The sequence below is a fragment of the Eubalaena glacialis genome, chromosome 2 (assembly GCF_028564815.1).
Source record: "Eubalaena glacialis isolate mEubGla1 chromosome 2, mEubGla1.1.hap2.+ XY, whole genome shotgun sequence".
Classification (NCBI taxonomy): domain Eukaryota; kingdom Metazoa; phylum Chordata; class Mammalia; order Artiodactyla; family Balaenidae; genus Eubalaena; species Eubalaena glacialis.
The window spans coordinates 8,549,713-8,563,867 of NC_083717.1; the positions used below are offsets into that span (position 1 = coordinate 8,549,713).

General features: G+C 40.3%; 1 protein-coding gene across 7 annotated transcripts in view; it reads left to right on the forward strand.

Moving 5' to 3' along the window:
- FRMD4A (FERM domain containing 4A) overlaps positions 1-14,155 on the forward strand; it is a 338,180-nt gene that overhangs the window by 219,880 nt on the left and 104,145 nt on the right. For all 7 annotated transcript variants that reach the window (XM_061178281.1, XM_061178328.1, XM_061178300.1 and 4 more), the window contains 2 exons: positions 1,987-2,043; positions 2,929-2,951. In XM_061178281.1, coding sequence (XP_061034264.1) covers positions 1,987-2,043; positions 2,929-2,951 — 80 coding nt within the window. The remainder of the gene's footprint in view (positions 1-1,986; positions 2,044-2,928; positions 2,952-14,155) is intronic.

A 14,155-nucleotide genomic window follows, 5' to 3' on the forward strand; every position in this document is an offset into this window, starting at 1 on the left:
CTCCTGGGATGTTAACTATTAGCCACCGTTGACCGTTGCCTGTAACCTTGGTGTAAATGTTTGACGGAGTACGCTGACAAGTACACACCAGCGACTTCAGGAAGTCGACTGGTGGGAATGGAAAGGCACATAGTGCGAGTAGAAATGATCCATTGTGGAAACCCTGTACGGTGTTTCTGTTAAATCATTTGTCCACTGTTAAATGATTTACATTCTGATGGGACCTGGTAATCCCAGGACTGCAATTCCAAGCATTCCTCCACACTCCAGCACTGACAGTCTGTATCAATTACAGTGTCCGTAAAGCTCCTTCAGCTGGTTAAGCATAAAGAATTATTGTCCCCAATCCTGCCATGTCTCTCGTTAGTTCTCTCAGCCCACGCTCCAAGGTGGTTCGGTGGCAAACATTATTATCCATATTTGAAATTCCTAAGCTCGAAAGAGCCTGCAGGATATCCTTCCCTCGAAATACACAGGCTTGCTTCAATGCATTGTTTTGAATTACAGGGGCCACTTCTGGATCACACAAAAATAATTAGAAAATCTGTGAATCAGAGTTTGGTTTATACTTCGAAAAAAAAATAACCCTTGTTTTAGCTAACTTTGATGCCACGTGTGGTCCTGAGACCATGTTGGCTGAGACTGTGACCTGATTGGTTTGGGGGAGAGCACGCCCTCCAGAAGGTCAGACGCTGGACCAGAAGTTGGGGGTGCTTTCCAGCCCCATCACAGCCACTAAAGCCTTGTGACTTTGGGGGAGTCCCTTGTTGGTTTTTGGTTTCTGTTCTCAATGAAAGCGGGTGGCTGGGCTAGCTGAGGTCTTAAGTCGGTGCTAGCTCTAATTTTTTGTGCTCCAGTCACTCACTGTAGGATCTAGTGGTATTAAGGAGAGAAAAGAAAGGCAGGCATTTCTACTTGTACTTGATAACAGAAGTACAACATCAATGAATTTGGTTATTATTCTTGCGTGCTGGTGGACTCCAGGTTTCCCTTTGTCTTTAAGATCTGAACTGTAGATCAAATACAGTGTTGTGCACTTAAAATCTTGTTAGGAGGGTAGATCTCACGTTAAGTGTTCTTATCTCCCCCCGAGAAAAACACACAGAGGGACACAAGGAAACTTTTGGAGGTGATAGATGTTTATTACCTTGAACATGGTGATGGTATCACAGGTGTTTGTGTATGTCTGAACTAACACATTATATAAAGTGTGCAATTTCTTTCTGTATCTATTATACCTCAATCAAGCTGTTAGATAAAAGGAGATGTGGACTATATATATTTTGAAATATATATACATAGGATTTTTTAAAAACGTACGAGAGGCTGATGTCCTTTTAAGACCATGTCCATAGATCATGATTAAATATTTGGGGGAAGAACTAGAGAACAGAGTATTTTTAAACTTGGATTCTCTAACAGTGCAGACCAGTAGAACTTTCTGCAATGAGCGAAGTGCCCTGCATGTGCTCTGACATCATGGTAGCCAACAGCTACCTTGAAGTATTGAGTACATGAAAGAGATGTGGCTAGTGCAACTGGGGAATTATATTTTTCATCTTATTTAATTTTAAAAGAGTCACAATCCCACTGTAACCTTTTCTTCAATAAAGCCTTATTCCTGGTTCTGAAGTAGAGTTTAGAGAGAAAAATGCATGTGGTTATCAAGTAACCTTACTCCGTTGATTAATCAGGTTGACAGATTTGTAAAAAGCCGGGGACTGGCGCATCCCTTAATTTCTCATGAAGACAAAGAGGAAGCCCTGGAGGCAACTGTGTAGACCCAGGACCACTGGATTCATTCTAAGAGCTGTAAAAAGCATGTCAGGGAGCATTCAGGTCCAAGTAGATTCAGAAAAGATATTCTATGAGTGCTTGAGATTTTAGGGAACACCTTAGAAAAGAAATACCCATCCTCTTTGGGGAGAGATCATAAAGAAATCATCACTAAAGGACCAAACTTATCTTCCTTGGTTTTCCTTTCAGGAGCTGATTGATGTTGACAGTGAAGTGGTGTTTGAATTAGCCTCGTATATTTTACAGGTAAGTCATCTCCCTCTCGTCTTTGTATGCCAGGGCCATACACAGAAGAAAGAGGAATAAGACTTATCATGCATGGCAATTGTTATATCCACTAGCTGTTTGACTTCTTAATTAGCCACAAGCAGGAAAGAGCTACTGGGGAAACTACACCATGGCAGCAAATAGAGTCTTCTCTATTCTCTGTTCTTCTCCAAAATTTTAAGACTGTATTTCTCTGCAAAGGAAAATTGTGTGTCTAACCTGAGATTGGGGGAAACTGAGACCATCCAGTGACCCCCTTTTCTTCAGGTCACTGGAGAAAGCCAAGTAAAAAGCAGGAATTAATTGCCAGGAGAATCACTGTCATGAAAGACAAGGAAAAGATCCTTAGCTTATGTGAAAAAGAAGCATACGGAATATTAGAAACACTGGCAAGATGAACTAAAATGATGTCATTAATTTATTCCTTCAGCAAGATTTAGTGAGCAACTACTATGTTCCAGGCGTTATGCTAATGCATTACAGATTCCATGGTCCCTGCCTCCAAAAGCCCACAATACAAGATAAAACAACAAATAACACAAGACAGAGACACATAGACAGTGCTATCCAGACAGACATCCAGGTTCAGAATCTTTAAACTGGAAAAAGTTAGATCAGGGCTTAGAAGTGGAAACTTTCCCTTTGTCATTATGAATCACTTTCTTTGTATATAACTTTCTAAAGTTTAATTGTCTCATATTCAAGCGATAAATACACGTGTCCTTCCTTAATTATACTATAGCTGATAGGACGAAACAGCAGTCAGTCGGACTGATTCAGTAGAGGACTTCATTACAATGTATTTTAAAATCTGTAACATGGGATCAGAATGTGTCACTGATGTTGAATTTTCTTCTTCTACAGGAGGCAAAGGGAGACTTTTCTAGGTGAGTTTACAAAAGTTTTTGGCTTAAAAAAGTAGTCTGTTGCATCTCTATTAAAAGAAACTATTCTGTCTTTTCTTCGTAGGAGGGCAATTTATTAATATTATATCTTAATGTTGAAATCCAATTCCCAACTTGTCAATGGAAATAGATACATCAGGCAGAGAAAGCGTAGTAATAGGAGGATATTCTGTACCAAATGAAAGTTACTAAAAGGCTGAGATTAGAACCCACTGTCACACATGGCCATTGTATTGAGGTGTGTCAGGTTGCCCAGGTGTCTTTGTGGAGCCTTGAATTATCATTGTGGTATGAACTTGACTAGAGATAACCCCATGGATGCACACATCTTTTTTTTCCTCTGTTTTAGTTCCAACCCTGAAGGTACAAAATCCTAGCCCGCAGGAAGATGTCTTTCATGAAAGTGTTACAATATAAATATCCCACTTCTACTGTCTTTCCTTTTCCAGATGTTATGTTAGGGAGAGAACATAAACAGACTTAACCACGGGGAAAAATGTGCCCTGCTTTAATAACCCTGTCGATCCACAAACTTCAATCTCATCATTCATTTCATTATGCGTGGCCCGTTGACCAGTAAGGCTGAATTGCCAGTCTCTCCTGATCATTACTGGAGACAGAGTAGGGGTTGTAACCATCCACCAACAGGACTGTCTGCTCAAAGACAGACATCATTCCTGGGATTCTGTTTTATTGAACTCCCCTGAGGGAAGTCCAGTATAGCTCATTCTTTAGAATCAAGGTCTAGAGATATGAAGACTCAACCACATGTACAAGAACAGCATCAGGGCGTGGGATCCTGGCCCATCATTAGGAAATTAGCAGAATTGGTATGAAAAAGAAATGCAGATTATACCTCTGCTCCGTGAAGGAACTTGGGTGTTTTCTCATGCTTTGGGGGATCTGATCTGCAAATGCAGCCTAAACTACTTCACCTGGTGGTCTACCTCTACTTGTCCAGCTTTCTCAACTTCATGCTGACTGGTTTTTCAGGTCTTAGCTGCCTTCTCTCTGCTCCCCATGCATTTCTAAGGCTTTCTAGCAAAGGCGGAGGCATATTTTCTCACTCATATCTCAGCAAAACCAAAAAAATTCTTTGACGATCTAAAACAAGGGTCAGCAAACATTTTCTGTAAAGAACCAGACAGTATATACTTGGGTTTTGCAGGCCACCCAGTCTCTGTTGCAACTACTCACCCCTCCCTTTCTAAGTGCAAAAGCAGCCAGAGACAGTAGGTAAGCAAATGAGTATGTCGGTGTTCCAATAAAACTTTATTTATAAATTCAGAAATTTGAATGTCATATACATTTTCATGTACCACAAAATATTCTTCTTCTTTTGATTTTTTTTCCCCAACCATTTAAGACTTTTTTCTTAAGATTTTTTTCCCAACCATTCTTAGCTCACAGGCCACATAAAAACAAGCAGGGTTGGCCAGTGGGTTGTAGTGGGCTGACCCCTGATCCTAAAATATAGTCCCTTCAGCTCAGTTTGATTATTTGTAGAAGGAGGCCTCCAGGCCCCTTTTATTTAGGTTTCCCAAGTTCTTGCTATGAAACAGAGGTAGTCCTTTTTGGGGGGAGGGGCGATGAAGGTTTATTTATAGCCTTAGCAGGAGACCTTGTAGGTGGCCAGTAACTGTTGACCGAATGGATTGAGTGCAGCGTTTTCAGGATCTAGAAACTATACTTTGTTCTGTTTTTTCTTTGTTAGTTTTTTATGCCTTTCATTTAGTATTGGACTTGAGGCTCTTGGTAAGTGCAGGTTCATATCTATTTACAAAGGGCTCTGAAGTCCCATGAAAAAATGGTTTAATAACCACAGATCCAGTGGATTCCATTGTCTGGTCTACTTACTCTGAAGATACTTTTCCCCGCCTTTTCTTTCACAGGCTCTAAACTCTGCTGTAAATATTATTTATTTTTGAGAGTCCCCTGACAGGATGGAATGTGAGCTGGGGACAGCGTCATCTGGCCCCGCAGATCCTGGGAACGTGGGGCTACAGGGATGGTCGGCGGGGAGGAAGGGCAGGCCTGGCCTCCAGTAACTCATGGCCCCCGCATGAGCTTGTGGAATCCCAGCTTGTTGGCTGCAGAGAAACAAAGGATCCTGGTTTGGCTTCATTTGTCAAAGTGTTCCCTCGCAGTTTGTTTATAACAGCAGCTGTCTGGGGTGAGAAATAGCTGTCAGGGGAGGGGAGAGGTCAGACACCTTATCCAAAAGGTCAGTTTATCTCCCAGCGTAAAACTCACGTCACAGAAGTTGGGATTCCCTGATAAACACCGTTCTCTGTACAAGCCCACGGTTAGTATGCTTGAGTGGCCCGGAGTTTCGGAACAAGAGAAGTAATCCAGAATTCCTTGATTTTACCTCTTCCCATCCACATCTGGGAAAATCCCCATAACGTTGAAGTGGACCACATTTGGTTTGGTGGCCAAACATAAGGCATTTTAGATGTCCCGTTCTCATAGTTTAGTATTGTAGAAAGTTGTTTTTGCTCTATTAATGAATGCCGGACTCTACAACCTTGATTGTATTTAACTGAATGGCTTTGACTTATATACATACCCTGTAAATACAGTACATTTTCCTGAGCAGCATTCATAACATAAGATGTCAACTTAGAACACACAGAGCACCGGGGAAGCGTTTTATATAGCACGTGGTCCAGGGCTTAATTCTGAGATCTTCTAGAATCTAGAGGATCAAATAACCTTTGAAATTAATGGTCGCACACAAAAGGCAAAGTAACTCTTTCATAGCCTGATGATCCTGAATCTCTACCTTCCTAAAAAGCTTCTTTGCCCAGGATGCTGTTATCCTGTATGTTTACATTTCAGTGAATATATGCAGATTACATTTATGTGGAATGAGTATTAAAAATCTATATATTATGGGAATTCCCTGGTGGTCCAGTGGTTAGGGCTTGGCACTTTCACTGCTGTGGCCTGGGTTCAATCCCTGGTCAGGGAACTAAGTCACTCAGTTGGGCCAAAAAAAATCTACATATTAATGGGAGCAAGTTCCTTGATGTACAAGAGGAAAAGGGTTCTTTTTACAAAAGGGAGAAGTCGAAAGTGCTGATATTACTTTAACAGAACGAGAACTATGTAAGGTCAACCCAGAGCCGTAAGTACTCTTTCTCGTGAAACTCACAAGCTGTTCTGTTTCTCCTTTTGGACCCCTTTTGCTCAGCAGACCCCTGAAGGCTTATTCTTACGTAACCCCCTTTTCTTTCCAGTTAATGGAAATGTTCACTTCCTTGTCTTATTGAGTTTGAAGGATTATTCTTATGTAACCCCCTTTTCTTTCCAGTTAATGGAAATGTTCACTTCCTTGTCTTATTGAGCTTGACAATGAAATCTTGGGTTCAGTGTTGCTGAAAGAAAATGAGTGAGGTATAGATAGGAAGTGTTGTCCATGATAGGAAGAAATATATGTCACCCATGTTCATATTCTAGCATAGACAAATTTGTAAGATATCGTGAAAGGTTGAGGAAATCGTCTTATCTAAAAATATTTTTTCCCTTGTATTATTTTCCTTAGCACAGCATGTAGTGATCGTATTTCATTTCCTGGTACATATGTATGTAAAAAAAAAAAATGAATGTCCATCAACAATGAGGAAATCAGTGGAGTTGGCATTTCTGTTTAAAAACAATTGAATAGCCTAAGAACTGTTCATCATGGCAGCTATATAAGCAAATATTAGGTTGAAAAGGGTCAACACAGTTTTAAAAACAAAAAGTTCTCCTTTGATAATCACTCCTGAGCATTAGTCAGCTAATACACATTTTCTAGGATTTATACATACTTTATTCATCACAAACTCTGCAGTGGTTTAAGTGCCGAGCACTGATTTTTCTTATTAAAAAAAAAATTCCTTGTAAAATAGATAGCTAGTGGGAAGCAGCCGCATAGCACAGGGAGATCAGCTCGGTGCTTTGTGACCACCTAGAGGGGTGGGATAGGGAGGGTGGGAGGGAGGGAGACGCAAGAGGGAGGGGATATGGGGATATATGTATATGTATAGCTGACTCACTTTGTTATACAGCAGAAACTAACACACCATTGTAAAGCAATTATACTCCAATAAAGATGTTAAAAAAAAAATTCTTTTAAACATTCGGTTACCATAGAAAAATAATACTCTTGTCTTTAAAAAGGTCAGTTCAGGGAACACCTAATTTAGTCAACTGAACAGGACATTCAAACTGTATAGTTACATTCTAATTTAATGTAATAGAAGACTTATTATACACTGCACTAAGCAAGGTATTACTTAAAGAATTTGCTTTTTTTGCTTTTTTTCCCTAAGGGGACCTTAACGGAAAACCCTAGTGGCTAATCTTCATACTCTGATTTTGAGAATAGCCTCCCTTTTTACTTTCTGTCAGCCTTTCTGAAAGGGGGCCACCAAAAAAAAAAGGAGGGGAATAAAATCATTTTAAACAACATTTTACCAAATCGGTGAATTGATTAAAAATACTTTATGCTGAAGCACATAAATACATTGCCAAATCACACTGCCTTTGATATAAAGAATCATCCACAGATTAACAGGGACTAGTAAAAAAAACATCTGTTCTGTAGAATTTTTTGCTAACAAGATTTATTGAAACCAGACCAGTAACCAGTGAAGCTCGGTTACTCCAGGCCGTCTGTTGGGACCTGGAAATGTCTTTGTTACAGAGAACCGGATGTATTGATGCTGATCATTAAAAGACTTATAAGGACCAGTAAGCAAACAGCACCTGAAAAGGGCTGATATTAAGGAAATCCCATGTACAGTTCTGTGGGTCATATTTTGCTTACCTGTTAGGCAAAGCTCATCATGTGCTTTAGAGGTGGTGGAAGGCTGCCCTCCATCTGCAGGTTGTCTATTCCAAGGAAACACAGCAACCAACGTCAAAAAAAGCAACGCTGTGATTGAATACAGAGGGGTCAGTTTCTGTGACATCCGTACAAAGTTAAAGGCTGGTGCCGGTGGGAGAATATCTGCTTATCAGAGTTCCAGGGTCAGTAAGAGTCTTACTGTGACCCTGATTTATCAACCTACAGGGTTCCAATTCTGCTTCTTAGTAATAATAATGATAATAATGCTTTAGAAATAGAGCAACACATTACTCCATCAATAGAAATGAGTAGCAGGGAAATTGAGTTTTACCTCCATTTTAGAAAAGGAGTTGGAGTATTTATTTGTCCTGATAAATTCCTTTCAGCTTCCACGCACTGCCTAGTCTTAGGTCTCTAGAAGAACAGCTAGAAGCAAAAAAAAAAAAAAAAAAGTGAAGACCTTTTACTATTTCCTCTTCTGTAAACCATGGGACCATGTGTTCACTAAGCCAGAAAGATAAAATGAAATTTCTGTGGGAAAAAAAAAAGTACCCTCTTGATTTTTTTGTTCTTTGTATGAAATCTCGTCTGCCTTTTTTAAGAGCATTTGTGAATTACTGCAAATGAAACTTGGCTTACTGGTATCTGAAAATTCCCTATTTGCAGGCTTTCGTTGTTTTGTTTTGTTTTTTTGTCAGACTAGATGATGCCCTTTAGGCAGTCATAGGTTAAAGGAAGAATTTTAGAAGATCAACAGGAAAAGAAGATAAAGGGCTGATTTTCTTCTAAAAGACTTTTTTTGGTAACATAAACATTTGTACAGATTACTATCTTTAAAAAGATGACAACATTATTTTCTTGCCCTGCTAAGAGACAGCGTTGAAAGTTGATTAATCTCAGGCAGTGGTCTATAAATCACAATTCTGAGTCTACTAACATCATTACTTTGCACTTACCTAAGTGGTTTTACTACTGCAAGTCATAGCGAGCTCAAGGTTAAAGCAGTATTAGAGCATTTGATCATTTGGGGTATATTTTCCTACAATGTTTTAATTGGCCTCTTGAAAGAAAACAGCTGATAGGATCATATACTAAGAGAAATCGATTTGCTGAGACTTTTAGATAATTAGTAAAAAAAAAAAAAGAAAAAAAAACTCAGACAGCTGTGTTTGGAAGAATCAACATTTGGAATACAACTTACATAACCTAATAGTATCTTTAATACCCAAACTTGCAAATTTCCCTATTGGAAAATGACTAGAAAAAAAGTCATCTGTTAAGCTTGAAATACATGCAGCCCAAAGGAGAGTTTTTGTGGGAAGAATTTAAATTTATATAATTCTCGTATGTTATTTTATCAAAAAAAAAAAAGAGAGAGAGAGAGAGAATGGGGTGTGTGATATTTTCCCATAACTTCTAAAGGACTTAGAGGGAGAAGCAGCTGGAATCTTTCATGCCAGCAAGACCTTTTGAAAGGAACAGAATCTGAAATTTTGAAACAAAATGTTCAAGTGGAAATGTTATTACAGAAAGCTTTGTTTTGTGCACAAAAGTCCATTTTACTGAGCTTTTCAAGTGTGTAATTCACAGTTTCCAAGCATAGAAAAGTATTCAGATAGGGTATTTTGCAGGATGATATTCTTCCAATCCTATGGGAATTGTTTAGATATACAGTAAAGGAGGAAATTTTGTATTATGACAGCTTGTCTCGTTTGCTAAGCATTTCTTTAATATCAGTATCATATTTTGAGTTGACCTTGGTAATAACAGAAAGGTTCACGGCTATGACATTATGTCAGTTTTTCAGAGTTAAGATTTTGACTCAAAAGGATAACAGAAAATTAAACAGCTTTTTGAGTAAAATTATTGTCTCAAATTGTAGGCTTATAAAAAAATTTGTTTTGAATTTTTACAAGTTTACAACTATGTTAGAGACTCAAAAAAGGTTTCCTGTCATCCTAGAAAACCAAACTCACTAATCAAGAAAGAAATCTTTACTTAGATAAAGTAGCCATTACCATCAGAAATAAAGGCACATAATTCATAAATGTTGGTAATTTTGCCCCTCCGTACAGGTGGCAAATTAGTGTGGCGTATTTATCCATGATACATGCCCAGAATCCAGAATCCTCTGCTGGAAAAATCTCAGAGGGACCCGCAGGTGCTTCCCTGGTGTCTGCAAATGGTCACACAACTACAAGAGAACCCTCACAAGCATCATTCTCAGCCACCAGTTCTGTGAGCCTCCCTGTACCCCTGAAGGAGAGTATGTGATAGGGAGGAGATAGCCAAGTGTCCCCATTTTCTTTGCTAGAACCTGAAGTTCAACTTGGTTTAAAAAAAAAAAAAAAAAAAGGAGGAAGAAGGGAAGGGAAGGAGAGAAATTGTTTCCTGCATGGTTATTAAGATAAGCAAAGAAGAGAAAATCTACAGCTCTCCTTATTCATCTGTCTCAGAGTTTTCTAGATGTATTGTACCGTTGAATAAAGTAATACAGATCCACAATGCATCTCTGAAACTTTAGGGTCCCAGTGTTTCTGAACCCAGAACTTTGTGGGGTTTAGATGGGTAATGCAGAGTATTCCGTAACACCCACGGCAGCGTCTGAGGCGGCTCCTGGAATCCGGTCTGTTCACGCTTCTGCACCAGAATATGGATATTCACACCAAGTGGAAGAGAGAGAGAAAGGTCAAACATTAGGTTCACCACCAAGTTGGTTAGAAGGCTTTATATCTTAGAGATTTTCAGATTTTGTAATTGCGGATAATGAGGACCCGTAATACTCTTTTTAACTTATGAAATCCCTCTCCCTGGAGAACTTGACCTTCATGATACCCTCATGAAATACGGAGGAGTTAGTAGGACACTAGCATCATGTTACTGTCTCTGAGTTTCGTGTTAGTCCTTTTTTGTGACACTAGTGTAACTTTCTGGCTTTAGTACTCTAGTGTTTTAGTACCAGGACACCTCAAAACCACTGGTTTCAGGAAGAATTCTTCCACACGAAGCCAGTTCTGTCTGCCCCAAGTTTGTCCTGCAAGTTATGGACATCTCATTTAACCCAAAGGGAATCTTCTGAAAAAGCATTTTGTCACTTTTTAAAGGAAAACAAGCACCTTGTGGGTTTTGCTAATCGTCCTATCAAATTTCATTTTTGCTTTCTTCACTCTGTGGTGTCTTGGTTAAATTTGTCCTTGTTGTTATTTGTGACAGATCCCCTAGTTGACGCATATTGCTAGAAACCTTAGTTTTCCACCGTAGATCGTTCAAACTTCCCATGTTTTATGAGCAGGGTGGACAGTAGAACCACGATCCATCATCTTAAAAAACAAAAAACAAAAAAAAAGCAAAAACACCCAAATCAAAGACTAAAAAAGCAAAAAAACCCAAATCAAAGACACTTGATTGAGAGACCAATTTTTTGCTGGCAGCATTAATCACTACCTAAAAGTTGTGAATAAAATCTGGTTAATATTAAAAATAAGAAGACTTCAGTTTTACTCTCAGTTTAGCAAGTGACTTTCCAAGAGACCTTTTTTCTTTTGCTAGAAATGGAAACTGACCGCTGTTTGGAACAAGGAACTGTTTTAGGGTATTTTATAAGTTGGCATTTATCATGTGTCCTGACTCTGGGGGAAATGTCCAAGTAGAAGATCCTGAGAGAGGAAGCTGGGAACTTCTAGCACATTCTTTCAGTTTCAGCTTCCCAAGTCTCTGGAGATAGAGTGACCAGGTCTCCCATTAAGGCAGCTTTGTGATTTGCAGCCAGGGTATGGCCAGATCATCTGACAGGGCTGGCCCCCTCTAAGTCATTACAGATGTTTACAGACAGCAGAAAGGCAAATAGGACATTTCTACATAGTTGTCCTTTGGGACGGTTTAAGAGCCCTGGATCCCTTCCAGAATGTAATGGATTTGGATGGGCTTCACGCCTTCGTGATTTCTTGTTGTATTTGTCTGTGTCACCTGGCCCTGGGGGAGCGCTAAAAAAAAGCCACTGCAGCTCCAGCCAGGAAGTCAGACCTGGGACTCTCATCAGGGACGTTTGTTTGCCAACAAATGAGTGTTTAGTGGGTAAGACAATCTCTTCCTCTTTTAGTTCCTTCCTTCCCCAAATATACTTTAGATGTGATGAGTGTGAGTTAAACCCACACTCGTGCTTCAGCTTAATTGTCTTTCTCACAGTTCCATTCAATAAACGTTCAACCCATAAGGTGCCACCCTAGGCACTGATGAGTCCATGAAACAAACCCCTGTTCTCAGGGAGCTTATAGTTAATAAACAGGGAAGATAAGACCCAGAAACTCATCACTGTAGGCTCTTGGGTGTTCGGGCACCTGAGTATTCCTTTATGCCTTAATAACATGCAAGTAAAAATTCCAAACTCTGCTTGGGAATTGAATTTTCCTAAACACAAGGAGGTGACCTGTTTGAAAAGCTCCAGTGCTGACCCTTGTCTCCTGGCTAAACTTGAACTCTACCAGCCTGGCATGGAAGGTCCTCAAAATCCTATGCCTAATCTGCCATTTATTTGGTCTGCTTAACCCTTCCATACCACCCGTTCTAATTGATCTCTTCAGTTCCTGGCCTCCATACTCTACTGTATTCCACTGAGGAGAAAAATAAGATTCCTGTCCTTTTCTCCATGTGGGCCCTGCCCCAAAGTCTGCTTTTACAACAGAGCCCACAGGGGCCTTCCTTTCCTGCAAACTTTTTAGTTTGTTGTTTGAATCGACATGATCCAGTGCTGCCCATGTAGTCAGTTCTCTTTTTATTCGCACCTCTCACTCCCTGCACTGAATTGTGAGCACCTTTTGAATGAGGACTATGGCTTATCCTTTTTTTATATATCCCTATAGCAGGGACTCCATAAATACATTCAACTTATTGATTATTAATCAATAAATCCTTGCCACCTACGTGATAACCATTCAAGGACTTAGATTTATTGATTTCAACAGTTACAAGTTGAGATTTTCCTTCCGGTTGGTTGTCCAAAGCCAAGATTCACAAACTTCACTGTCACTGTTTCTTAGTCCACTCGAAAAACACCCTTTCTGGGAGCAGCTATAAGGTCACATCCACTGTGTTTCTTTGTCACCAGGTACATGAACTTGAAGTATGGAAATGGTTTTGCCCACTGGCACTTGGCATCCAAAGGGTAGCTGCTGATTCCTAGCTGGAGGCAGTGTTTCTGGCTGGGCGGGGGCCCACGGAAAGGCATGTGACTGTGGTGTTCCCTCCTTCCTTTGTATTTACCTGTGAGCTCCTATCTCGTTTCTTTTTAGATGCTACTGCCCAAGGTCCCGGTGGTCAATATTTGCCTTGATTTGCATGAGCAGAACAGAAGCTGCTCCCATAGCCTAGGTTAGAACTGTGTGTAAATGCAGGCTTCACGGAGTGACCTCTGCTCCCCAGCAAGGGCCATGAGGCGCTCTGGTGGACCAGTATAGGGAGACACCTTTACACAGCAGAGCCATCCCAAGTGGATGCTGCTGATTGGCTCTGGAGGTAGACAATGGGGGCCAACACCCAGATGTCCCTGTCCCAGCAGGGGTGCGGGTCTGCTGAGCGCCCACAGGGGAGTCAAGGCTCTGAAGCCCACTGGTTAAATTAGGGGAATTTAAAGTACCTCCCAAACCTGAGATCATGCGAGTCTGAAGGGAAGGAAGAATTTCTGGTCCAGGGACCGGACGCATAAGACCTCCTCCTAGTGCCTGATAATCCACTTCACACTTTCTAAGTCGTTTCTGGATCTTGTCAAAAGCAAATGACAAATGAACTTATATACAAAACAGAAATAGACCCACAGACATAGAAAACAAAGTTATGGTTACCAAAGGGGAAGGGGGACGGATAAATTAGGAGCTGGGGATTAACAGATACACACTACTATATACAAAATAGATAACCAACAAGGACCTACTGTATAGCACAAGGAACTCTACTCATATTTTACAATAACCTATAAGGGAAAAGAATGTGGGGAAAAAAAAAAATATATATGTAACTGAATCATTTTGCTGTACACCTGAAACTAACACAACATTGTAAATCAACTATACTTCAATCAAAAAAAATTTTTTTTAAAGCAAATGTTATTCATTTGTCATATTTTGGACAACAGTTTCTAGCATGTGGTCAATCCAGGCAAAGAAAACTGGCCTGTGGGTTAGTGAGGGAAACAGCTTAAGGAGAAAACAATCGAGCTGTCCATTCTCAAAGCCCACGGCGGGGCCCTCAAGACCTCCCTAAGGTCCCCCCGTGGGGAAACTGGTGACCCTTCTGCCCACATTCCTGCTGCCCGGGGACACTCATCCGTGCCCCCTTGGCATGCAGGGCTTGAAAA